Raw genomic sequence first — 27934 nt, 5'->3', positions numbered from 1 at the left:
CAAAGACTTGTACAAGAATATGCACAGTTGCTTTATTCATAGTAGCCCAAAATTAGAAATCATCCAAATGTCCGTCAACAATTTATGAGTGAATATATCATAATATGTTCATAAAATGAAATACTAGCCAGCAATAACAAAGAATGAATTACTGATATACTCAACATAGATGAATATCATATTATTGTAAGAGGAAAAAAAAAAGCCAGACACAAAATAATACATGCTGTATAGATAAAGCCCAAGAACAAGCAAAACCATTCTGTGGTGATAGAAATCAGAAAGCAATTGCTTCTGAGGTGTGTCAGGGAAAACTGACCCCCCAAAAAAGCATGACGGAACTTTCTAGAGTGTTGGAAATGTTCTGTATCTTATCTTGGGTTGTGTTTACACAGGAGCACAATCAATTGTAATTCCATATACTAGCCTTAAACAATTAGAAAATAAAACCTAAAAAATTATACCATTTACAATGTATCTGGTAACTTCAGGTTAGAGATGTGCAATATCTCTACACAGAAAACCAAAGAATTTTTTTTATTGAGAGAAATTAAAGAAGATATAAATAAGTGAAAAGATAAAGATTATCTTGAATAAGATCAAAGCTGGAGGATTTACACTCCCAGATATGGATTCATTTTAAAACTGCAGCAATTATGATATTGAGATATTGGTGTCAAGACAGACAAATTAACCAATAGAATAGAATATAAAGTGCAGAAACAAATTCAAAAATATACAGACACTTGATTTATGATAAAGGTGACATGTTAGAGCAACAGGAAAAGGTCTTTTTAGTAAATTCTGCTGGGTCAACTGGATATCTATATGGGGAAAAAAAAGAACCTTGGCTCCTATCTCACAACCTATTTTTTAAAGGAATTCCTGATGAGTTGTTGATTCAAATGTGACAGAAAAATCAGTGAAGCTTCTGGAAGATAACATAAAATAATATATTCATACTTTGAAGTTAACAAAGATATCTTAAGTGGTACATGGAAAGCATTACCTATAACTGAGTTGAAATTGTAAAATTCTCTTCATCAAAGACACTATTAAGAGAGTGAAAATGAAAACCACAAGAGTAGGAGAATATTTACATCACATAATAATGGGCACTGTACTTGTACCCAGAATACTTACACTCCTACACATTAACCATAAAAAGACAATCTGATAAAAAATGTGTAAGAAACATGAAAAGATATTTCATAGAAGAGAATGTACAAATGGCCAATAAACATACGAAAAGCGATTCACCCTCATTAGCTATTTCTTATCTTTTGGTACAGCTATCTGTTGGAGATATACCTGTGAGTGGAACAGTTGGGTATGTGTGCATTCAGAGTTAGAATTATTAAACAGTTTTCCAAAGTAGATATGCCTGTTTATGTTCTCATCAGCAATGGTTTGTCAGTCTCTTAAATTTAAGCCATTAGATTTTTTAAAGTGATAACTTGCTTTATAGTTTTAATTTGCTTTTTCTTGATGACTAAGGTCAATCTTTGTATATTCTAGATACTAGTCCTTTGTCTGGTAAATGTTTTTCAAGGTTTTTTTCAGTCTATAACTTGTCTTTTCATCCTCTTAATAGGGTCTTTTACAGAATAAAAGTTTTAAATTTTGATGAAATCCCTTTTATCACTTTTTTCTTTTTGGTATTGTCTGAGACTCTTAGTTTAGCCCTAGACTCAATGATTTCTCATATTTTTTTTTTCTAAAAAGTTTATAGTTTTACATTCACATTTAAGTCTGTGATGGATTTTGAGGTTTTTGTTTATTTCATAACGTGTGAGACTTAGGTCAAGCTTCTTTTTTTTTGGCCTATGCATGCCCAGTTGCTTCAGTACCATTTTTGTTGAAAATTCAGTTTCTCCACTGAATTTTTTCTATAGCAGCATCAAAAATCATTTGGATATATTTGTGTTGATCTATTTCTTTGTTCTCTATTCTGTTCCATTGACCTATGTGTCTCCTTCCTTCAATGCCACACTCTCTTGATTACTGGACCTATATAGTGAGCCTTAATATTGGAAGAGTGATTCCTTCCACTTTCTCCTTGTTTAACAAAATATTCTTAGCAATTCCACTTTCTTTTCCTTTTCATATACATTTTAGAGTAAGCCTGTCTAAATCTACAGATAATGTTTCTGGGATTTTAATAGGAAGTATGTTAATCTTCTATATCGATTTGGGGAGAATTGACATCTTTACTATTGTTGAGTCTTCTAATCCATAAACATGATATGTCTTTTCATTTATTTAGATCTTCTTTGATTTCTTTCATCAGCATTGTGTAGTTTTCTGGATGCAAGTCCTTTTTTGTTAAATTTACACTTAAGTACTTATTTTTTTTTTTAGCAATTATAAATGGTATTTATGTCCATATGTTCATTGCTGGTATGTAGAAATACAATTGATTTATCTTTTTCTTTCTTTCTTTTTTTTTGAGACGGCGTTTCACTCTTTTTGCCCAAGCTGGAGTCCAATGGCACGATCTTGGCTTACTGCAGCCTCTGCCTCCTGGGTTCAAGTGATTCTCCTGCCTCAGCCTCCCAAGTAGCTGGGATTACAGGCGTGTGCCACCACACCCGGCTAATTTTTTGTATTTTTAGTAGAGATGGGGTTTTACCATGTTGGCCAGGCTGGTCTTGAACTCCTGACCTCAGGTGATCCTCCCACCTCGGCCTCCCAAAGTGCTGGGATTACAGGTGTGAGCCACCCTGCCTGGCCACAATTGATTTTTCTGTTTATTTTGTATCCCGAAACCTAGGAGTTTTATGTGGGAGTGTGTGTGTGTGTATGTATGTGCAAATTCTTGGGGATTGCTTTTTCATCCACAAATAGGACAATTTTATTTTCTTTCTAATCTATATACCTTGTGTTTCCTTTTCTTCCCTTGTTGGACAGGCTAAAACTTCCAGCGCTGTGATGAGTAAGAGTGATAAGAGCAGACATCCTTGTCGTGCTCCCAGTCTTGGAAGGAAAGCATCCAGGCATTCACCTGGATTAAGTATGTTAATTGAGGTTTTCTATAGATGTTCTTTATTAGGTCGAGGTGGTTCCCCTCTATTTCTGTGTTTCTGAGGGTTCTTATCATGAATGAGTGTTGAATCTTGTCAAATACTTTTTTGGCATTGATTGATATGATCACATGATTTTCTTCTTAAGACTGTTAATATGGTAGATTGCATTGATTGTTTTTTGTATATTGAAGAAGGCTTATGTCCCTGGAATAAACACCATTTGGTCATGGTGTGTAATTCTTTTTATATATTGCTGAGCTCTGTTAGTTAAAAATTTTTATGTCCATATTCATAAGTAACATTGGTTTGTAGTTTTCTTTTTTTTGTCTGTTTTGTCTGGGTTTTGTGTCAGGATAATACTAGTTTCATGAAATGAATTGGGAATTGTTCTTCTCTGTTTCCTGGAAGAGATTGTGAGAACTGGTGTGAATTCTTAAAATGCTTGGTAGAATTCTCCAGTGAAATTATCTGGGCCTGGGGATTTCTTTTTAAAATTATGAATTCAATTTCCTTAATATATATAAGGCTATTTGAATAATCCATTTCACATTGGGTGAATTATGGTAGTTTGTTTTTTGAGGAATTAGTCCGTTTCATCTAAATTGTCAAAATTATGTTTGTGGAGTGTGTGTGTGTTTTTTTTTAAAGTATTCCTTTATGTTTGCAGAGCCTGTAGTGATTTTCTTGGCTTCATTTCTGATGTTAGTAATTTGTGTATTTTTTTTTCCCTTTGTCAGTCTCCCTAGAAGTTGGACAATTTTATTGATATTTTCAAAGAATCAGCTCTTTGTTTCATTAATTTTCTCCTTATATTTTTGTTTTTAATTTCATTGGTTCATGTTTTTATATTTATTATTTCCTTCTGCTTGCTTGTAGTTTTCAGTATTTTGGCAATGTGTCTAGGTGTGGATTTCATTGGAATTATCCTTTTTTGAGGTTTACTCAGCTTCTTGAATGTTTAGGTTTATGTCTTGTCAAATTTGGAAGGTTTTCAGCTATTGTTTACTTAAGTGCTTTCTCAACCCTGTCCTCTTTTTCCTTTCCTTCTGGAACTCTGTTGACATGAGTGTTAGGTTTTTGTTATAGTCCCACAGCTCTCTGGGACTCTCTTCATCATTTTATTTTTAGTTTATTTTCTCTTAGTTATTCAGATTGGGTAGTTTCTACTATTCTATCTTCCCCTTTACAAATTCTCTCATCTCTCCATTCTGCCATTTAACCCACTCACTGAATTTTACATTTTGGTTATATGCTATTCTAAACTTTCTGTTTGGTTTTCTTTATATCTATTTCTTTGCTGAAACTTCCTATTTTGTCAGTTGTTTCATGTGTCTTTGTAATTGTTTGTTGGGGCATTTTTATCATGGCTACTTTTAAATCTTTGTCAAATTATTCTAACATCTCTGTCATCTTGGTGTTGGCATTTAGCGATCATCTCTTTTCATTCAGTCAATGTCAATGTGAGAAAATGTTAACCTGGACATTTTCCTAGTATGTTGAGACTCTGGATCTTACTAAAACATTCTGTTGTGTCTGGCTTCTTACACTGCTTCAGCAGGGGAAGGTGGTGGCAGTTGGGTTGGGGGGCAGGGGGTTGCCACATTGCTACTACCAGGTGGAGGCAGGAATCTGGATTCTGTACTCAGCCTCTGTTGATGTCCAAGGTTGAGGGGCTTCTTGTTGCTGGTGGGTGGAGGTGGGAGTTCTAGTTTCCCATCGGGTCTACACTGACACTGTGATAGGGGTCACCTTGTTACTGAAGGGTGTTGGTGAAAGTCTTCACTCTCCACTAGGCCTCCTGTGACACCACTCCAGCTGACAGAGGAGGGTTGCTGGTCACTGCCTGGTTGAGGTGGACTTCCAGGTTCCACCATTACTACCTTAGTGAGGAGTGGGGCCGAAATTGGGGGATCTCATTATCTGACTCCCAACTTAGCCTTCTTTGACACTTCTGTGGTGAGTGATTGACAAAGGGTAAAGGGGTGCCTACCTATAGCCAGGCAGCGTGGAAATCCAGGATCCCCTCTCAGTCTTTGCTGGCTGGCAGGGTTAGGGCCACAGTTTATTTCCTGTGGGGTTTGGCTGGAGAAGAGCAGTTGTTGAAATGTTTTGTTGTCTACTAGGATACCCTTTTCCTGTTCCTTTGACTAGACAGAGCAGGCTTTTCTTCGGGCTTTAAAAATATCAGCTCTGGGCTGGGCACGGTGGCTCATGCCTGTAATCCCAGCATTTTAGGAGGCCGAGGCGGGCAGATCGTATGAGGTCAAGAGTTTGAGACCAGCCTGATCAATGTGGTGAAACCCCGTCTCTACTAAAAATACAAAAATCAGCTGGGCATGGTGGCATGTGCCTGTAATCCCAGCTACTTCGGAGGCTGAAGCAATCAATTGAACCTTGGAGGCAGAGGTTGCAGTGAGCCGAGATTGTGCCACTGCACTCCAGCCTGGGCGACACAGCAGGACTCTGTTGAAAAAAAAATCAGCTCTATTGGCATTTTTGAATCATTATCTTCTTCAGCCCTAAGACTAGGCTATATAAGGCAAAAGGAAAACTCGAGGAACTCACCACCATTTCGTTACTTAGGTCTCAAGGTTCCAACCAATCTGCCTTTTTCTTTTCTATTTTTCAGAGTCTTGTTTTTTTTTTTTTTAAATATATATAGGATTTTAAATTTTACTTATGGGAAGAATAGGGAAAAGTACACCTACTTCATTTTCCAGAAATGGTGTTATTGCCTTATATTTTAAGGTAATTAGTCTGCCTATAATTTTCGGCATGAAATCTGCTGTGGCAGTCTGAATAATGTCTCCCCAAATACAGGCATATTTTAATCCCTGTGAACCAGCTGTGAATGTTACTGTATATGGAAAAAGGGACTTTGCAGAAGTGATTAAGTTAAGGAAGTTGATGTGGGGAGATTATCCTGGATTATTTGGGTGGGCCCAATATAATCACAGTGTCCTTAGAAGAGGGACCCAGGGGGAGCCATTTAGAGGAGAAGCCAATGTGATGACTGAAACAGATTGGACTGATGCATTTTAAAGATGGAGTAAGGAGCCATAAGCCAAGGAATATGGGCAGCCACTGTAAATTGAAAAAGGCAAGGAAACAAATTATCTCCTCAAAGCCTCCATATGGAACCAGCTCTGCCTACTGTCACTGCTTTAGCTCAGTGAAACTGATTTCAGACTTCCAACTCCAGATCTGTAAGAAAGTAAACTGTTGGCCGGGCACGGTGGCTCATGCCTGTAATCCCAGCACTTTGGGAGGCTGAGGCGAGCAGATCACTTGAGGTCAGGAGTTCTAGACCAGCCTGGCCAAGATGGTGAAACTCTGCCTCTACTAAAAATACAAAACTTAGCTGGACGTGGTGATGCATGCCTGTAATCCCAGCTACTCGGGAGGCTGAGGCAGGAGAATCCCTTGAACCTGAGAGGCGGAGCTTGCAGCAAGTGGAGATCGAGCCACTGCACTCCAGCCTGGGTAACAGAGCGAGACTCCATCTCAATAAAAAATAAATAAATAAATAAAAATTAAAAAAAAAAAAAAAAAAAAGAAAGTAAACTGGTGTTCTTTTAAACCACCACATTTATGGTAATGCTTTACAATATCCATAGGAAATTAATACATCTGCTTTGTATAGATAGCAAATATGTACAGCAGGAGATGCAGATCCTAGTGATGAACATGCATATTCTGAACTTCTCTTATTCATCATACTTTCTAATTTGGAGTATTTAATTCCAAATACTCCAAATTAGAAAGTATGATGAATAAGAGCATATAGAGGAGTCGTGTGACTTAAGCGTTATTTAAGGAAGCTTGAGTTGCAACAATGTGTAAGATGAATTGGGTGGATGGTGATTGGAATCAGAGAGGCTAAAAAGGAGGCTATTATCATCCATCTCAGAGAGACAAGGACTTATCAAAAGAGGATAGAAGTTGGACTGAAGATTTAGAGATGGGTACCAGGGACATTTCAAGAAAAAAGAAAAAAACAAGGCTTTGAAGACTAACTAATGATCAGAGAGACGAAGAGTATGAAGTCAATGATGACGCAAAAGCATGAATAAGTAACGTGTTCATTAAGCAAGAAATAAGAGGGTAAAAACGTTTTCTGTTAGGTTTTCACCTGTCAAAAATGACTGAACAAGTTAAAGTGATTGTATTCTTTTAAAGGTGAAAAGTCAATCAGTGCTTTTTAGAGAATGTTAATTCCAAATCTCTGACTTTAGAAAGGCTGGTTTGTCATATCCTCCTAGTCCTTGAGGACCAAAATATGTCCAGGTGCTTGATTGCCATGTCTTAAACAAGCAGCCCTCTTATTCACTGGCAGTAAGAGAGATGTTTATTAGCATCCTTTTGAGTTGTTGATGAATTTACATATTGGCTGACCTCTCCTTTGTTACAGTCTGAAATTTTATATTTAAACTTTTAAAGGATATAAAGCTCTCTATTTGCAAAACAACCATCAGGTGTTTTTCTTCTATTTAAAGCTGAAGTTCTTAAACCAAAAATACCATTCTGAATCCCAAATGTGTCTTCTATCAAACATCCTCAAGGTTCTTAAAATGATGTAAAAATACATCTTTTTGTTTTTGAGCCAACTCTGGACTCAATGTCCTCCGAGACAACCTTTAGAAGTATAAAGGTGGAGTCAGGCTGCTTTTACAATTTGGTTGATTCTATTTATTGAACATTTGCTGTGTGAATGTTCCCCTGACCTTGGGTATCATTATCTATCTGTGATAGATAACCTATATCACAGATAGATAGATCTATCTGTGACAGATAACCTATATCACAGATAGATCTATCTGTGACCTCGGGGATCATGATCTGTTAAAGCTTTCATTCATTATAAAGGGATCATTGAGGGACTAGTGTGGGGCTCCCACGGGGATTTTCAGCTCACGGAGATCCTTTATTTATGGGGCTCAATATGGCATTGTTTTTGTTTTACATTTCCTTCTGAGACAGAGAGAACTCACATAAAGCCTAAATCTGGCTCTTGCAGGAAGTTTTGGCTCTGTAAAGCAGAGCTTCCATTTTGAATGAGGTTATCTTTATGAAGCACAATATTATGGTTGAACTCTTTTTCATTCTTAAATCCATAAATCAAAAATTCCCCTGTTCTACTTTATTACAGTAGATGTTTTCATCAGCTTCTACTGAGTTGGATATTTTCAGAATTCTAACTTTGTTGCAAGCCTTCCATTGTCTTCAGTGCTTCTCAAACATGAAAATGCCTAGGAATCGTTGGGGGATCTTGTTCAGTGCAGTCTCTGATTCGGCAGGTCTGAGGTGAGACCTGAAAGTGTGCATTTCTAACAGGCTCCCAGGTGGTGTGCTGCTGCTGGTCCCTGAACCATATTCAATAACAAGGGTGTTTGGTTCATCCTTACTCTGTAAATATCAACTTAGGCTACATCTTAATTTGGTGCCAATAGTATTTCGTAAGTTTCACAATTGGATTGAGCTAGATCAGAAATTAATAGTTAAACCATTGCTTTTTTATTTCAGGAATTAGCAAAAATAAGATGAAAAACATCTGTTTAGAAAATGGAAAATGCTTGAAAAAGTCTAACACTAATGGTTTGAGTTTTAGTTGAGATTGACTTCTATCATTTCCTTTTAAAAAAAGTTAATTCTTTTTTAAATTTCAATAGCTTTTGGGATACAAGTGGTTATTGGTTACATGGATGAATTGTATAGCATGAACTCCGAGATTTTAGTGCACCCATCACCTAAGTACTGTACATTGTACCCAATATGTAGTTTTTTAATCTCTCTTGTCCCCGACCCCACCTTCTGTGAGTCTCCATAGTCCGTTATATTCACTCTGTGTGCTTTTGCATACCTGTACCATTTCCTTTTATGGTTTTCTTTTAGATACATGCAGTAGGTCAAGGAATATAGGCTAAAAAATTTTAATTATTTATTTTAAGGGTTTAAAATTTTGTGTTTCCTAAAATACAGAAATTATAATCCGAAATACTATAAAAATCAGAATTTAACAAAACAAGATACTGTGTTTTATTAGAATTACAAGCATACCGCATAGGTTTGAGTTTACACTATTTACTGAAAATGACATTTTTGTAGTAACACTCAATTATAGAATTTTCTGATTTTCTTTTCAACAGTTACTGCTGCATTATCTGATCCATTTGTTGACTGCCAGTTGATACTGGAACTACTGACTAAGCAAAAATAAAATCCTAATATGGGTTCAAGTATTAAGGATAATTAAAGTATGTATCAGAATCTTTGGCAGTGGTTGCATCAGAAATTTATTATTAAATACTCATGCCAGTTATTACTCTAGATAGAAGACTGACTTTTTAAATTAATGTTTTATTATGGTAAAATATGTATAACATAAACCTTACAATTTTAACCATTATTATATGTATAATTCAGTGACTTTATATATGTTCACAATGTTGTGCAGCCATCACCACTATTTCCAGACTGTTTCATCATTCCAAACAGAAACTTTGTACCCATTGAACAATAAATCACCATTATCTCCACCCCCTACCCAAGTCCCTGGAAACCTCTATTCTACTTTCTGACATTATGAATTTGCCTGTTCCAGATTCCTCATATAAATGGAATCATTCAATATTTGTCCTTTTGTGTCTGGCTTATTTTACTTAGCATATTTGCAACATTCATCCATGTTGTAACATGTATCAGAATTTCTTTTAGAGGCTCAATAATATTCCATTATATGTATATATCCCATTTTATTTATCCATTCATTTGTTGATGGACATTTGAGTTATTTCTACCTTTTGGTTATTGTGAATAATGCAACTGTTCTGAACATTGGTACACAAGTATCTATTTGAATCCCTAGTTTCAATGATTTTGGGTATATACCTAAAAGTGGAGTTACTGGATCATGTGGTAATTCTATGTTTATCTTTCTGAGGAACTGTGAAACTGTTTTCCTCAACAGCTGTGCCATTTTTCATTCCCACCAACAATGCACGAGGGGTCCAGTTTCTCTGTATCCTTACCATGAATGGTTTTTGTTTATTTTGTTTCGTGTGCTCTGAATAAAACTATATGAAAAGGGTTAGAGATGGGGGAAAAGGTATTGTAAGCAGTAAGAAAGTAAGCAGTGATATATTAGGCTTAGTTATGAAGTTTGCATTTTGGCATGACACTCCAATGATCTAGCTTCTGATTGTAGGGTTCTATACCTAAACTAGATTTAGTTAGTTGAATCTTTTGGAGAATTCCCTTCCTCAGTTTTTTCCTTCTAGCTTCATTTTCTAGTATGTTTTACAATTAACTGCCTTCCCTTATACTTTCAGAAATTCTCTAAACATCTTCCTAGTGAATCTTCCACTTGTACCACAGCATTTGAAGAACTCCTTGAATACCTATTGCCTTCCCGCCCCCTGCATCTTGGTTACTGCTTCCCATCTGTCTTCCTTTGATAGCAAGGTAGACCATTTTGTTAGCCCACTTCTTTAGGCCAGGAACTGTCTCTGTTTCCATAATAGCTCTGGGCTGGTGGAATAGAAGGTACACAAAACAGATTGGTACTCAAGTCATGGCTAGAGTAGGCCTAGGCCAAGCTAGAGAGTGGGTTATGTTTCTATTTGGAGTGACCAAATAGTGGCTTTGGATGGACTTTGGGGTCAGGGTTGAGTTTTTTGGGAAAATTGTCCAGGATGGAAGAAGGATAAAGATAAAGAGTTCGGTTGGTGTGGAGATGGGATTGGGCTGGGCTTAGGGAAGTGAAGGAGGACAGGTCAGCCACACACAGAAGCCTGCACAACAGCTTCCATTGTGTTCTGGACTCAGAACTAGGAATATTCACTATAACAGTGTGACTGACTTGAATTTTATTAGAGGAATATTAAAAGCAGATGTAAAAAAAGACCTGTGAAGGCTCTAGATCAGAATCAACTGTAACTTGGCTCATAATAAGCCAAGTTATTTCGTTATTTTCTTATGTCCCATGCCTGGCTAGCCTAAACCCAACTAACCCAGGGCAAGGACATGGCTGAAAACAAGGACCCCAGCACTGGCTATACTTCTTAAGGCTCTATTCAAACCAAGACACATCTCTTCCTGTCATTTTAAAGCACATGCCCTTTTTAGCAGAGGGTCAGTAAATTTCATGCTGTCTTAGAAAATGCACTATATTCTTGGAGAATGTACTTTGAGCTGGTGTGTTGGCTTCATAGATTTGATTTTTAAATACTAAATGCTTAAAAATACATGTTTTACTTCTTTTGTTTGAGATGAGGCTTTTAGGGAGTAATAGACACCACAATAAAAGCTAGCATGGTTTGCATTTTCAATAAAAAGGAATTTGCGTGAAGTGCTGCTTTTTCTCAAGAAGCACTTGCATACAGCATTGCTTAGCAACACACAAATCAGCTCTGACACCTTATTCATCTTTAATATTCAGGTTCAAATCAAGCCTTTCCAGAGATGGGACAGATTGCGTCTTTCAAACCAAGCAAGTGAAAGTTGTCACTTTGTAATTTTCATCTTTAAGTTGGCAGCAGCATCAGAATTTTCATTTTATAACTTCTTTTGAAATTGGAATTTTTTTCAACTAGCCTCTTATGTCCTTCTCCTCTGTTCTCACTTTGTTTTTTGTTCCTAAAGACTCTTAAAAGGTCTTTCCTGTATTTTTGGTATCAAATTTAAATTCCTTAGGATGACATGCAAGGCCCATCTCTCATAGCCTCTGCTTCAGCCAAATTAAACAATTCATGTTCATAAACATGCTGTTTTCTTTGATATCACTATTTTTCCAGCCCACATTGTTTTCTTTGCTTGGCAATACTCTTAGCTAGGTAAGTCCTGCTCATCTTTCCAGATACTTCTGGAATGTTGGGGAACTTCTTTTTGATTCCTTCAGATTGAGTAAGGGGCCTCTTTTCCTGAGGTCCTGTGCAAATCCTGATCATAGGGTTTATAATATTGGACTTCATTTGTTTGCTTTTCTCATCCTAAACTAGAAATCCCTTCTTGAGAGACAGGGATTCAGTCTTTCATCCTTATATGCTGTCCTACCTGTGTGTTTCATTTATCTGAATTTCTTACTATTTATGACAGAGCTGAATCTTCTCTTTTTTTTTAAATCATGATTTGTATTCTTTTCAACCTATCTCTCTCTCTCTGTGTATATATGTATATACAGAGAGAGATATCGAAAGATATAGATATCTATATTTTTTTTTATACTTTAAGTTCTAGAGTACATGTGCACAACGTGCAGGCTTGGGAGGCTCCATCCGTGTTCCCATAAATGACATGGTCTTATTCTTTTTTATGGCTGCATAGTATTCCATGGTGTATATGTACCACATTTTCTTTATCCAATCTATCATTGATGACATTTAGGTTGATTCCTTGTCTTTGCTATTGTGAATAGTGCTACATGAACATTTGCGTTTATGTGTCTTTATGGTAGAATGATTTATATTCCTCAAGATATATACTCAGTAATGGGATTGCTGGGATGAATGGTAATTCTGTGTCTCACTCTTTGAGGAATTGCCACACTGCTTTCCACAATGGTTGAACTAATTTACACTCCCACCAACAGTGTATAAGTGTTCCTTTCTCTCCGCAACCTCACCAGCATCTGTTATTTTTTAACTTTTTGATAATAGCCATTCTTACTGGTGTGTGGTGGTATCTCATTATGGTTTTGATTTGCATTTCTCTAATGATCAGCGTTTTAACCTGAATTTTATGTGATATGTGAAATCTTTGTGAGAAAGTATTACTCAATCCTGTTGCTTTAAAAAATATCTATGTTCTTACTGGTGGCGTCTCCTTGATGATGCAATTATTTCACTAGATGTTGATATTTTTATGACGAACCACAGTGTTTTTAGTTTAATTCTATTCTGTACAGTGTGTTATAGGATAGAAATAAAGTGATTTTATGGAATAGTTTATCTTATAGGAAATGTATGAAGGTGATCCCACCAATAAAAATAAAATCCTCAGAATGTCATTTTGCTTACATATTTTAAATTATCTTCATATAACTTTGAAAACAGTTGTGATTTTGCCTTAATGAATGAAAGAAAGTTTATACATGAACTTCAAACACATTTTCTTTTCTAAGGACAATCTAATTGAGGATATAAGCCTTGCTTTTAGATTCTAAGAGTAGGTTTTTAAAGTTATGTGTGAGGGCCTTTCATGGTACCACCCAAAAGTAGGTATGCAATACTTTTTTGGGTAATATCTCCATTTAACTCAAGTTCTTTCATGTACAGTTTTGAGTCCAGTTATTCTCTCTGTTTTTATAAATAGGCATATCAAATTGCTATTTGAGAAATTGAAGGTTTCAAATTTATATTTAAAAGACAAATGGGCTCATAATCTTTATTGCTGTGGAATTTGTTCTAAGCATCTGAGGACTTCAGCAGTCAACTATATAGACAAATATTGGAGGATGACATTTGTGTTTAATATAGAATCTTATTTTGGCTTTTTGAAAGTGACTTCATTGTTCTTTATTCTAAGATATCATAATCTTTCTAGTCTGATTTGTAAATGCTTATTTGCTAAATCTTTTCCTTTATAAGACATCATACCTTTGAGATGAGAGTAGATTGTTTTAAAGATAACTTTTTCTTGTCGTTTTGTTTTGTTTTTTATACAGAAAACAAGCATCGTTGTGGGTCCAAGGAGACATTTTCCGATCCAAACTGAAAAATCGACCATCCAGTGAAGGAAGTATTAATAAAATTCTTTCTGGCCTACATGATATGTCTATTGGTGGAAATCTTTCAAAAACACAAAACATGGAACGATTTGGAGAGGTAAGTTTTCCCTAGGAGATTCTATCTTCTTAAAACTGATGTTCTGCATTTGTTTCTCAGTTGGACCTATATAACATAGCAGTGTCTTTTCTCTGGATGCCACGAGTACCAAGTTTTTAGAAGTAGAGCCATCCGTCTATATAGCAAGAAGCAGAGGAAAGAAACCAATTGCCCTTAAAAAAAAAAAAGCTATAATTTAAGGAGTAAATTATAAAGGAGGCTACTCTGGTAAGGGATAATATTTATAGAAAGGAAACAGAAAAGCAAACTTTCTATTTGAAAATTAAAATAAATATCAAGAAGAAAAATTTTAATGTGACAATTGAGGAAATCATACATACCACAAGTGGTGCTTTGAAAGCCTCAAATTCATGCTGATTTCTAAAGTAAGTGCCAACTTGAAAACATGATTAGGGCACTTTTTAAAAAAAAAATTAAGGCTCTACTGTAAACAAACCACTGTAAATAGTTGATATATATTGTCTGATTAATATTCATAACTACCTGGTGAGTTAGGTAATACTATCTCTATTTTATAGGAAGGAAATTGCATATCAGAGATGTTCTAACCTCAGTGTCAAACATGGTTCAATCCATGTCTGAGTCCCAGCTTGTGTTTTTTTATATCACACCCTGTTACCTCTGAATAAAATAGAAGTGATTTACTAAGAATTAGGATTATGAGCATTTTTGGAACTAGAAACAACGTTGAAACACCATTTGTTTGGTTTCACTATTGTAGAGACAAGAAACTGGGGTCCCAGAAAATTTGTGATTTGTGTAAAGTTCCAGGGTTGTTTAGTAGTGGGGCCACTTTGAGAACTGGGCATTCAATTCCTAGTTTAGGTCTTTCTACCACGTTATACCTGAGGTGAAGCTAAGTATCTGGTTTATACTTTTATATCTCTAAAGGAGAAAAAAAGAAAAGAAAAAAAGGACCTGTTCAAAATAGTGGAACAAGCTAGGCAGGGTGATGTGTGCCTGTGTGGTCCCAGTTACTTGGGAGACTGAGGTGGGAGGATGTTTGAGCCCAGTGGTCGAAGCTGTAGTGAGCTATGATGGCATCACTGCACTCTATCCTGGGCGACAGAGCAAGCACCCCTGTCTAAAAAAGTAAAAAAGAAAAAAAGAGAAAGAAAGAATATAGAAGCAACAAGTGTAGATTTACATTCTATTAGACAGTGACCCATTAGACCCGGACAAGGGCCTTAAACCAAATACTGTGGCTCAAGCTTAGCCCCCAAGGAGCCCAGAATGGAAGGAACACATCATAGCTCTCTTAGGTTAATGATTGGCATCCCAGACAGATTTCTTTTTAGCAAGAAAGATAGCCAGAGTGCTTGGAGACTGGGAGCATGAATTTTCTTTAAGGGACAAAGGATGGAGACCGTTGGAAGAAATGATTTTTAAGCCCAGTGCTCTGTTCTCCAGGATGGCTGCTGATGAGGTGACTAAGTTTACCCATTCGAGTCATCTGTCCTGATGAAATGTACACCTTATCCAAGGTCATGTTGATGTTAGAGCCTTTGTTGACTTTTTCTTGTCTCTGTGTTCCAGTTTCACCTATTAAGAGCAAATAAAAAGAAAGGGTCTGAACTAAGATTTTAACATGATAATATAGCTAAGCAAGAATACCTTTTTCTTGCTCTAGTCAGCATTTCCTCCCCAGGTTGAGTTCAAGTAAATAGGGCTTTGAGTTATGAACTCTGAAAAGACAAACATAAAGTTAATCCCGTTATCTGAGAAACATATTTACCTTGCAGGAACATAGTACTTTCTATATCATAATCTTGATTAAGTTAACATCTGGTAGTTAGAACATTTTATTCTCATACTCTTTTAATCCCCAATTTGTTGAATTTAAGAAACTTAACATTTATGTATCACTGTGAGGGTAAGGAATGCAATATGATTGGAATTTTAAATAAGACAGTTTTAAATATAAGTGTATATAAGTCTACTCCCCTGTCTTAGTCCATTTGGGCTGCTGTAACAAAACACTACAGGCTAGGCAGCTTATAAACAACAGAAATTTATTTCTCACAGTTCTGCAGGTTGGGAAATTCAAGATCAAGGCATCAACAGATTTGGTGTCTGGTGAGGGCCTGCCTAGTGGTTCATAGACAGCACCTTCTGCATCTTCACATGGCAGAAAGGGCAAACAAACTCTTAATGCCATCACCTTGTGGGGTTGGGATTTCAACATATGAATTTTGGGGGCTACAAATATTCAGACCATAGCATCCCCCATCATTATTTTAGTTTTAGCCATTGAAATGCTATTGTTTCTGAAATTCAAGAGCAGAAATGAAAGAATTCAGAGATGCCAGAGAATGATGGTATGGTGAATATTTTACACAGCATCATGTATAGGCTCTAGGACTACTTTATTAGCTAGTTAATGGCTTTGTGCAAGTAACTCTTACAAGCACTTTTCTTTCCATGCTTATCTGGTGCCAGCTCTGGAATATCACATGAATATGGAAAATTCGCTTACTCAAAATTGGACTTAACAGAGTTAATGATGTCTTTATTATTCTTATAAATTGCACATGGGAAAATAGATTGAGAATGCTGTAAGAATTTAATGTGTTTCAAGTTGCATGTGGGTAAAAGTCTATGGAATTTCTGGATTTACTTAGTTTGTATATATAGAAAGTGCAAAAAGGCAGTATTCCTCTTGAGATTGATTTTTTAAAAAAAGATTAAAAGCAGAGATTCTAAATTATTTTTTTCTTTCTAGGCCTACAGTAATTTTCTTGTGATTAGTTACTAGGAAGCTCTGTATTACCAGATTTGGAGAATTCGAATAGAGTTTTTTAGGCCGGGCATGGTGGCTTATGCCTGTAATCCTGGCACTCTGGGAGGCTGAGGCAGATGGATCACTTGAGGTCAGGAGTTTGAGACCAGGCTGGCCAGCATAACGAAACCCCATCTCTACTAAAAATAGAAAAAAAATTAGCCAGGTGTGATGGCACATGCCTGTAGTCCCAGCTTCTTGGGAGGCTGAGGCATGAGAATCACTTGAACCCGAGAGGCGGAGGTTGCAGAGCTGAGATCATGCCACTGCACTCCAGCCTGGGCAACAGAGCGAGACTCAGTCTCAAAAACAAAACAAAACAAAACAAAAACAAAAATACAGTTTTTTAGTGCTTAGGATGTAGGTGAAAGGAAAACAACCAGAATGATGCAGGTCATAGTGATGGACTAAGTTGTGGTTTTACTGAATGTTCTTTGCCAACTTAGAGTTATGAGAAATAAAATAGAGGCTTCACCTTTATTGAGCCTGGACTTCAGTGCTGGGCTGGGCACTATGAAATATACACAGCCCATCCTGTGGGTCTAGGTTAGGCTCCCTGCTCCCTGCTCCTGCCTTGCACTATACTTTTCCCCCACAGTCCTCATGCCTCCTTCCCTGCTCGGTGATACTATCTAGGAAGGCAGAGACTTTTATTTGTCTTCATCATGATTCTGTTTTTGGCAAAAGGCCTTAATAAGTATTATGTGAATGGATGAAGAAGGCTTATAGTTTCAGAGAAAAAAAAAGGACAGAGACATGAAATTGGTAATAATCTAAGCTACACAAGTGCATTATGTGCTCAAATACAAAATAGTACTAGCAATAAGTGCTCACTTTAACATTTAGGGGCCTATGGGTCCATTATGGCTTGGAGTTATTTTAAAAGATAGAATTTAAAGTACTTTATTTAAAGTGCAAATATTAAATCAGGATCTTAGCATGAAGTTACTATATGCCAGTAACTGTTTTAGGCACTTGACATTAATGAACTCTATTAATCCTTACAGTAGCCATATGAAATAGGCACTGTTACTAGGCCCATTTACAGGAGACATACCAGAGGTAGAGGTCAAACCATCTGGCCAAGATCTTGGGTACATGGTGAGGTGGTCATTTGAACTTCTGTGCTCTGGCTCCAAAGTTTGTGCCCTCAGCCACCCTCCCGGGAGGCCTCTCACTATACTCTGCTAACTCTCTATGAGGTCTTCAGTGTGGCTTTAGTAAATTATGTACAGTAATTTTGAGCAAAACTGTAACCATTCCCTACTAATAAACTTCTTCTGGAATTACAATGGTTTTTACATTTTGTCTTTCTACTCTAGGGCTATAGTCCAATATTAGCATACCAATCAGTAGATGCTCTTGACTTAGTGATATTAATTAGATACAGGTGCTGCTAATATTCAGCCAAGTTCATACAAATTGACAATCAAGTAGACAAGAATGTAGTGTTTTAATTACATCTTTGAGACATTGTGATTTATAAAATCCATCAAGTACTCATAAGCAGGGTACATCTTAGAAAAATCTATGAAGTAAAAATTAAATCTCTAATGTCCTGCTTTTTAAGCACCTTTCTTTCCCCCATTATGACAGTGAAGACCAGTTCTAATCTGAATGCCATTGGAATCCACCAGAGGTTATTAAGCAGGGGAGTGACAGCACACAGAATCATGGTGCTGAGAGATCACTCTGGCTATGGTGTCATATAGGGCTGAGGGTGGAAGGCCAGGGAGTTGGTGATGGGGAGGTCCAGGTTTTAAAGGTCCCAACCAGTGGCAGTGAATGGGGCAGCCGGAAGAGAGATGTGGGTAGCTCTGATAAATTCAAACTTTTTATTGTTCAGAAGCAGCTTATTATAAAGACGACATCTTTGCCTTTCCCCAGCACTTACATCTCATAGGTTCAACATCTGAGAGCTGAAAAGAACTTTAGAGATGACCCAGCCACCTTTCCTAGTCAATTTATTAAAATCTGCTAAAAATTCCATTCTCATCTTTATCTTCCAGTTCTTGGACTTCTATTTTTACTCATTTCTATTTAAACTGTCTATTTATGTCATTTTTCTATTAGGACTCTTCCATCTTTATTCCCTAGTGTGCTATATTCTATCTCATAGATCTTTTCTTAATGAGACTTTCCACAGCCTTTCCTATAGCTTACTGTGCCACGATTTTGTTTAGGTTTTGGTCAGCAATTACTTTATCTAGCTGAAATCTGTGGACACGATTGTGCATAGAGAAAACAACTGGTGGAATAAAATATTTATTCTTCATATTGTTGTTTGTTCTTTCACTAGGTCATCACTCATGTTTTTTTTTTTAATTGTACTTCTTTTGGTACAATATTTTAGTTACTAAATGATATTACTAAAATATCATTTTCTTGCCTTCATGTAGGGCAGCCCAGTATCCAAAAGGAAGAGAGTTGCTGCTTAATCCTCCAAAGGGCAGTGGGGCATCTGAGAGCAGACCCCTTTCCTGTGGGGGACAAAGATAGGAGGGTCTTCCCTGGACTAGGTAGGGTTCTTCATTGTTGCCAGCATCAGCCAAGTGGTTTTGTTTCTTTTCAGCAGATTCCAGGGAATCTGCCTCTCCTGGACTAGCTTAGGACAAGAGAGAGTCTGCTCTGGCATTTTGTAGGGAGAGGGGCTGGAGCCTAAGGGCAGAATGGAGGCCCAGGTTGGGTTCTCCTCATTTGTCATTTGTGAATGTGTTCTTTAGTCATCATGAAGAATGAATCTGGTATAAGGAAGGAGGCCTAACAGCACCTGATGAGAAAAGTCTTCAAACTCTCCCCTGGCTACCAACTCATGAGATTGATTTGTGCCACACAATATCTGCATTTGCTAATAAACATTTTCCTCCCACAGGCTCTTATGACCTGGTACATCTTATCAGATCAATCCCCTAATAAATATAAGGCTTCTTATATTTATGTCTGTGTGTCTTATTCAGTATTCCAGGAGGCCAAAGTCCTTTTCCATATAGCTTTTTAGTTTCTTAATTCTGTAATTTAATGTAAATATGTTTTGAATAATGTTACTATTTTTCTTGAGTTTGAAGGCTATTTATTAATCACTGAGAATTTTATAGTTTATATGTTCTATCTCTCATGGTCCTAAAAATGCCCCACACTTTGTACAATGGCCACAGAGAAAAAATAAAAGAAGATTAGTTTAGACAAAATAGTACGGTTTACATTTTAGTAGATTTTTTCAGACCTATATTGCCTGTCTGGATCTCTCCCCCTTCTTCCCTCTCCCCAAGTCTGAACTCCCATGTGGTTTCCCGTACCCTAATCCAGTCCATCATCTCTCATCAGACCACTGTATAGCCGCTTAAATGTGTCCCTCCCCCGAGTCTTGACCTCCAATTCATTCTCACAGTGATCAATGGGAGGAAATATATGCAATATATGCAAATGAGGGGGGTCGTGTGGGTGTAAAGAACTCTTACAAATCACCAAAATACTATGTGCACAAATAAAACAATACGGGAACCCTCCTGGCTGGTAAACATAAAAAATATTCTACTTCCCTAGAAATGGAAGAAACACAAATTTAAATGATGAGATGCTATTTATGCCTATCAAATGTATTAAAAATGTATGCAGTATTGACAAACGTTTAGGGAATACAAAGCTCTTAAACATTGCTAGTTGGAATTTACAATGGTACAGCCTTTTGGAGGGCAATTTGATCATATGTGGAAGATGACTTTAAAAGGAATTCCACTTCTATGAATTTGTCTTAAGGCAATAATAAGTCTTCATAAACCATGTATATATAAGAGTATGTTTGTTGAGGCTGTTTATAGTGATGAAAGACAGAGAACAGCCTAACCTAGGCTATCGGTTAAATAATAAAATTAGGCATATCTAGACAATGGAATTTTATGGAGCCATAAAACGACAGAGATTTTAAAAAATTTGCCCTGAAAAACTTCCACTATATGTTTTTTAAGTTAAAAAAGTTACAAAGCAGCATATGTATATAATACAACCTCTTTTTGTAAGGAAGAAGTAGGTTGGGGGTTTTATATAGCACAGGGAAAATTCTGGAAGACTATGTGCCAGAATGTTAATGTGTGTTGCTTTTGATGGTAAATATATAGGTGGTTTTAATATTTTTTCCTGTTTACCTATACTTTATTACTAATGACAAACATATGGTAAACATATCTCCATATATATGGTAAATGCATATATATTTAAATACATAAAAATATATCATAAATATATCTGCATCTCTCTCTCTCTCTCTCTCTCTCTCTCTCTCTCTCTCTATATATATATATATATATTTTTTTTTTTTTTGAGACAGTCTCTATGGCCCAAGCTGGAGTGCAGTGGTGCGATCTAGGCTCACTGCAACATCTGCCTCCCGGGTTCAAGTGATTCTCGTGCCTCGGTCTCCCAAGTAGCTGGGATTACAGGCACGCACCACCACACTCAGCTAATTTTTATATTTTTAGTAGAGATGGGGTTTCACCATGTGGGCCAGGCTGGTCTTGAACTCCTGGCCTCATGTCATCCACCTGCCTTGGCCTCCCAAAGTGCTGGGATTACAGGTGTGAGCCACCGTGCCTAGCCAGATACTTTTTTTTTTTTTTTTTTTTTTGAGAAAAAACACCTCTGCCCTCGTGGTCGTCACCACCGCAGCCACCCGAGAGGAGCTGGGGAAGAACAGTGGCCCGCGAGGCTCATCACAGACAATGCGGTGACTCCTGTGAGGGTGTTTAAGTAAACTTGAGGGGAGGAAGTAAAAGTATGTTAAATCTGGGTAGTTAAGTGCATGGCTGTGTATTGTAGTATTTTTGTTGTTTTCTGATTTTGAGATGTATCATAATTTACAGAAATATTTGACCTTTAAGATTCACAATAGAATGAGAGAAAAATACATGCAAAGTAATTATAATTTAAAATGTACTGTTATTTAATTTTCTGTTTAACTGTATATCTTTTAAAATGCTTTTATTCTTTTCAAGCAATATATGATCACAGCTTAAAAAATATCAACAAGCGTTGAATTCTAGCAACAAAAAATATCAGTCTCCTTTCTCACCTTTCTGTATCTCTGGACCCACTTCCAAAGGGGGAAACCTCTAGGAAAATTATACTATTATTTTTAGTGCCATATTTCTATTATAAATACTTTGCTTATGTTGCTGTTTTTTAATTGATCAATTTTGGACATTTTTCTATTGCCTCCTGGTTGTTGTAGACAGGATGCAGCTCTTCTAGCTCACTGTCACCACCACTTCCCAATATAACTATATTCGTTAAATCAAATAATGTGCACATTATTACTATGTAAACATTGTTCACGGTTGAGCTTAGTAGTACACTATGACTGTTTCCTTTTTTGATGTTCTCTTTGTGTGTCCTAGACTTAATTGCCTTTTTAAATTTGCATAGTTTTCTATGCATTTAGGAAAAGATAATGCTTTAAAAAGTTGTGCCAAACAATTTTAAATTTTTTCAAAATTTCAACACAGCAAAATTCCATTCTAATTCCATTCTTTTCCTGAAGACATTTATCCCTTCTAACTTGGACTGGTTGTTCTTAGCCCTGCTGTGTGTGTGTGTGTGTGTGTGTGTGTGTGTATGTGTGTGTGTGGGTATGTGTGTGTGTGTGAAGTCCTAGGATCAGAACTATATAGCCTGATTCTATAACTCTTCTTCATATTCTTCAGTTAGATCCCTAATTTTCTTGGATCTCATGTTATCTTTCCTTTTTTCCTGAAGAGCATATCCTGTAATAGTTTTCTCAGAAAGATTGTATGGAAGGTAAATTTTTATATCTGTTTTACCTTTATACTTACCTGAAAGGTTGAATTTTAGAATTACAGGTTGAGAATCATTTTATATTTAGAATTTTGAAGGTGTTTCTAGTGGGAAACATAAAGATCCTCCTAGTTGGAGGAACAAATAAGCTTTCCTGGTACAAAAGCACCCAGTTGACAATGAAACTGATTGTGGCAAGGATTCTGTCAGGTCCTCCTAGAAGCTTTCTTAGCCATTCTCATGAGGACCTATGTGTTTTTTGGCCTCACCTCATATTCAGGAAACTCTGGCTCTGTGCTAAGTAACTGCTAACATCCCAGCACGTTGAGTGCTTACTGCAGCCTAGTGAAGCTAAGCTCACCTTCTCAGGTGCACCATCCCACTGGCAAGCCTAGCTGTCAGACCTTCCTGATTTCTGTTCTTGCAGGCTTCCTTTGATGGTAATAAGTTCCTCCCCCATTGGGGTTGTATGGATAGAACTGAATGGTAAAACTGATTTCTGGAGATTTTTTAGAAGTGCAACTTGAGACTCTAAGAGAATCCTCTGTCATGAAGACTCCATGATCCTGTGACTGTTGAGCTGGTATTCTTGCGCAGGACGACCTTTCCTGGGATCTTGGGCTGCGTCACTTGCACCCATTCTTTAAGGGATTGCCTCTAGGAAGCTTTTGTCCTTATTCTTTCTTTCCCACTGGCCTTGTGCTTTGCATTTCTTTATTTCTTTTTTAAACTCAGAGATGTGATGGTGAGGTTTGATCTTTTTACTGTGGAACCCAACATAGGTGGCCGGGATTGAGGAGGTATTGCGATGAGAAATGACCAAATGTGACTTGATGGAAGTACATTTTTCATCAAACAAGAGTTCTAGTTTTAAATAGGGGAGGGGACTATTACGGCTGGGAGGGATTTTAGCAAATCCAAGCACTTTGATTTTTCAGTTGAGGAAAAAAGGCAAAATACAGTCTTCACTGGTGCAATGACAGTGTGCTATGGCATATATTTTAGAAAGAACATTGCATCTTGGGACAAGAAATCTAATTTTGAAGTCACACAAAGGTCATTAAGAGCTTATGGGAGCTTGGGCAATATTCCTAACTTCCATGAGTATGTCCTTTTTTCATCGATAATAAGGGTACCAGTGCCTCCCCCTGCATCAGGGCTATTGAAGAGACTAGCATTTGAAGAGACTAGCATGGTACTTCTATTTTTCAAACTATAAAGAGTTATTTCAGAAGGAAAGATCTAGTGAACATGGTCCTTTAAATCCTTCTGAAAAGGGCTTGTGTGCTTTTACTAGTGTTACATGATTACTGTGTTAATAACTTACTGTATAGATATCCTAAAGTATTTTTATCTTGTATTTTTGTAAACAGGTTATGGAATTTGCAGTGATGGGTCCTGGTAGTATCTAAAAACATATTTGTACTGCATCTGTGGGCCCTTCTGTATCTAGGCTATATTCCAACGTATGATTGTGTCTGCAGGAGAGTCTCCTCTGTTGCTGTCCAGTGTAACAAACAGCTCCTTGTATATTCTACCACATCTGTTCCCATGCTTCATTGATTTGGAATTTGACTTGTTGCCTGTTGAACTGGCAAATAGTTGAGTGTTCTTTTGTGTAAACTTTGACAATGCTGATTCACAGTACCTTTAGTGACTTAATCTATATTAAGATAATCTGTATAAAATGTATCTATATATGTAGTCTGTTAAGAAACCTATATAAAGCCAAATTTTGACCTTTCTATGGAACGTGTATTTTTTTCCAGGATAACTTAGAAGATGATGATGTGGAAATGAAAAATGGTATAACCCAGGGAGACAAACTACGTGCCTTAAAAAGTCAGAGACAGCCACGTACCTCACCATCCTGTGCATTTAGGTAGATCTGTTTTAAACACTTCAATTTATAGTGTGCTTCCCTTTGTGAATAGAACATTTCATCTTCTCTTTAATCTGTAATCTTCTCTTTTGAATTTTGTTCTACAAATACTAAGTTTACTATTTTGTGTTGTTTATTGATTATTTTATCACTGTTGGGAGTAGCTAAAGTTTAGAAGTTTATTGAAAGCAACTGCTGCCATCTCAGTCTCTGGAATTCTACCTTAAGCTGCAAAGCAGTTATCTCTGGGACTCTGCTTCAAATTCTGTTTGGATTTCTCCCCTTCTGCTGTGAATGAGTTTCTTGTCCTGTGTTGGATCCTCACAGGTGTGCTGAGGCTGTTGTATTGACTCATAGTGTATATAAAAGTATTGTATGCCAGTCTCTGGCAATCTAAGCTAGTTCCTCAGCTTTACCTTCTATTTTTGAAAATTGAATAAGCAATTCTTACCTGTGCCTGTAAAGTTATAAGCCATCTTGACTTTGAAGTCTCAAACTACTCACCAGAATCAATGATGGGACTTGACTTCTGATCACATTTGAAACCTGCTGATAGCTCAGATTGGGTTTAAAAAAAGGGGAATCAAAAGGTGCAAACATTTGTAAATATCATCATTTTTTAAAATTACAATATACTGGGTGGCAAGGCCCCAGTCCACAAATTAATATAATGGTAAGCAGCAACATTTTTTTGACTTATAAATAAGAGATACACATAGCAGAAGGATGTTTTGCCGGTATGGTAAACACCAAACAGATTCACAGGGAATTTAGTTTTCATGTGTAATCTGGGAGAAACTATAACACTGTAGTCAGATTGGGTCTTTACTGAGTTCCTGATCTAAGGAATAAAGGTTCATATTGCTCAAAGATGAGGTTATCATTTTCTGCAGTATTATGAGAAAAGGGGATAGCAAGCCTGGTTCTGGGTAATCTAATATCCATTTGCAAGGTTTCTCCCTTTTGCTAATTTAATATTTTTACTGGTTTGATACCATTTGATGTGCCTTGTGGTCTTTGTGAAAACGTGTGCCCTGGTGATATGTGAGCATCTGTCTTTGATTTCCGCAGGTCAGATGATACAAAAGGACATCCAAGAGCAGTGTCCCAGCCTTTCAGGTACTGCCAATGAGGTTGAATGTCTAGTAGCTTGTAAATATATGCTTCCTTTTAGCCATGTTTCCCAAGCCTCAAACACGAAAATCAACTGTACACAGCTTTTTGCTTTTTAAATTGCTTCCTTTCTCTTCCATATTGTTTATGCCTTATTTTTAATGCTCACCATGAAAAGGATTTTTTTGCTGGCATGCCCACAGGGCTGTGTGGTGGTGGTAGAGACATCAATGTATTTTGTGCTCTTAGCACATTGTGGAGGGAGGTCTCTAAGAAACTACAGGTGCTCTGCATCTCTCCTTTTGATCTAGTGATAGATCTAGCTTAAATTGTTTTCATTTTTATTGGTCCTCTTTCTATTTTTTCCCAATCAGCATGTATTTGTTCCCCTCCTTTATTTTGTAGTCTTATTTTCTTCTCTACCTTCCTTTTCAAGAGGAAACACTAGTTTTGTTCTGTGGAAAAATGTCCCCTGAAACCTCCGGGAGTGGTACCACGATCTGGTGTGGCACTCAGTGAGAGCAGTAGAGATGTTTGGCCAAGAGTGTTGATGAAATAGGGGAAAGAAGCTCTTCACCTGCTGGTTCTTATTCATTCTTAGGTTTAGGACTGTTTAGTGAGGGCAGTTCAAAGAGGGCTTAAGCTTCTGGAGCTTCTGGAGAAGCTTGAATTGCTTCTTTGTAGAACTTTTTCCATTTTTATTTTGGAGGCAAAACATGAGCTTAAGCTGCTGTTTGGTGGGTGGATAATGAAGGAAAGAGTCTACAAGTAAATAAGCTTTTCTCTAGCAGAGAGGAAAACAGAGTTCAGCTATATTAAATGATTTATCTAGGATCAAACAGATTTGGTATTAAGATTATGACTGGGCCCTGGCTCTCCAGATTTGAGTCAGTTTTTCCTTTTTGTCCACTTGGCAAATATTTATTGAGCACCTGCTCAGAATCCAGCATTGTGCTAGCCACTGGGAATTGAAATGAGAGAGAAGTCTTTGCCCTCAAGGAGCTTACATCAGGTAACAGACATAGACAAATATCAGATGACGCAATATGGTATAAGAGCTATGATTTACTATGAGAATATATGATGAAACATATATTGCTTGGGAACTCAGAGAAGGCTTGCTTGATGAGGTAACAGCTGATTGGACCATTAAAGGCTAAGTGTGATAGAAGTGGGTCAAATGGACATGGAAGATAAGAGGTAGAGGATGGGAAGGAGATGAGAAAATGCCATGGCAGGGAAAATAGTCTGTGCAAACTGGACAAACGTGTGGACGCTACCCATTCAGGGAACTCAAGGCATTCTTATGTAGCTGGAATAGAGATGTCCAATGGGAAAGTGTGGAAAGAAGGACCTGTCCAGATTTTGGAGGGGCTGCATATGCCAAGCCAAAGAGTTTCTATAGGCTTGTGGGCACGGAGGAAAGATGAAATGATTTAAACAGTGAAGTGACATGATTCACTGAAGGCTGTTCACAATTTGAATTGTTTAGGAATAAGATTAAAAGATGCCACTCGTAGTCAAGGACAAGAAATAAAGATGGCCTCGCCTAGGGTAGTTTGCAGGGTGAAAAGAAGAGGATGGATTTGACATATAAGAAGTGGCATCTAAGGTTGTGCTGAGGAATGAATACCAGTGGCAAAGAAGGGCAGTGGCCCAGGAAGACAGGATCATGGCTAAGAGCAGGACTTTGACTCCTGGGTTTGAATCCCAGGTCTGCTGTTCACTAACTGAGTGACTGGATGAGGAACTTTTCCTCTGTGTTTTTGTTTCCTCACTTGTAAAGTAAGGACAGCAATATTAGCTACTTCGTAGGGTTGTTGTGAGGACAAGCTGAGCTGACATCTTTAAGGTTCTTAGAACAGTGCCTGGCAGAGTTAGCGCTGTGTCAGTGGTGGCTGCCGCTGCTGTCATCACTATTAGGACCTGTCATGATATCTTTAAGATTGATTAATTTATCTTGTCCTAGTTAGTTGCTGAATGTTTAAGATAAGACTACTTTATTGTGACACTTTGCCATTTTTCTCCGCAAAGATTAAGTTCATCCCTGCAAGGATCTGCAGTTACTTTGAAGACATCAAAAATGGCACTGTCCCCTTCAGCAACGGCCAAGAGGATCAACAGAACTTCTTTGTCTTCGGGTGCCACTGTAAGAAGGTAATTTTTCTCTCCCTCTTCTAAGGTGCTGGTTTGAGGTAAAGGAAGCTTGCAGCAGGCGATGAGTTTAGCTGCAGTTTTGTCAGAGGAGGGGACAACGGAGAAGAGGAGAAACCACGGAAGACCCTGTGATGTTCTGGGGCTTCCGTTCCTGTCTTGGGAAGGCAGGAGACAAGGTTGTGGAGGGAATGGTGCAAAGCGTGCTCTTCTTCTAGAGAGTGAGCAGCTGGCTTAGTGTGATCCAGAAAATGGAGTTCAGTTGTATATACAAATGATATTGTCATTTCTCAGCTGACACGTATAGGCAAGGGAGAACTAACCAAAATGGGTAGGGATGTTTGATGTAGTC

The 27934-nt window shown here is 37.3% G+C and overlaps 1 protein-coding gene across 4 annotated transcripts in view; it reads left to right on the top strand.

The window, feature by feature from the left end:
- Positions 1-27934, top strand: part of CDC14A (cell division cycle 14A) — a 170434-nt gene that overhangs the window by 120784 nt on the left and 21716 nt on the right. For all 4 annotated transcript variants that reach the window (XM_003808479.6, XM_014346180.5, XM_055115543.3 and 1 more), the window contains exons 11-14: positions 13687-13846; positions 24203-24315; positions 25387-25434; positions 27463-27585. In XM_003808479.6, the coding sequence (XP_003808527.1) occupies positions 13687-13846; positions 24203-24315; positions 25387-25434; positions 27463-27585 (444 nt within the window). The remainder of the gene's footprint in view (positions 1-13686; positions 13847-24202; positions 24316-25386; positions 25435-27462; positions 27586-27934) is intronic.

This window comes from Pan paniscus, chromosome 1, assembly GCF_029289425.2.
Source record: "Pan paniscus chromosome 1, NHGRI_mPanPan1-v2.0_pri, whole genome shotgun sequence".
Lineage (NCBI taxonomy): Eukaryota > Metazoa > Chordata > Mammalia > Primates > Hominidae > Pan > Pan paniscus.
The sequence above is the reverse complement of the archived record's forward strand: the minus strand, read 5'-3'. Positions and strand labels throughout refer to the sequence as shown.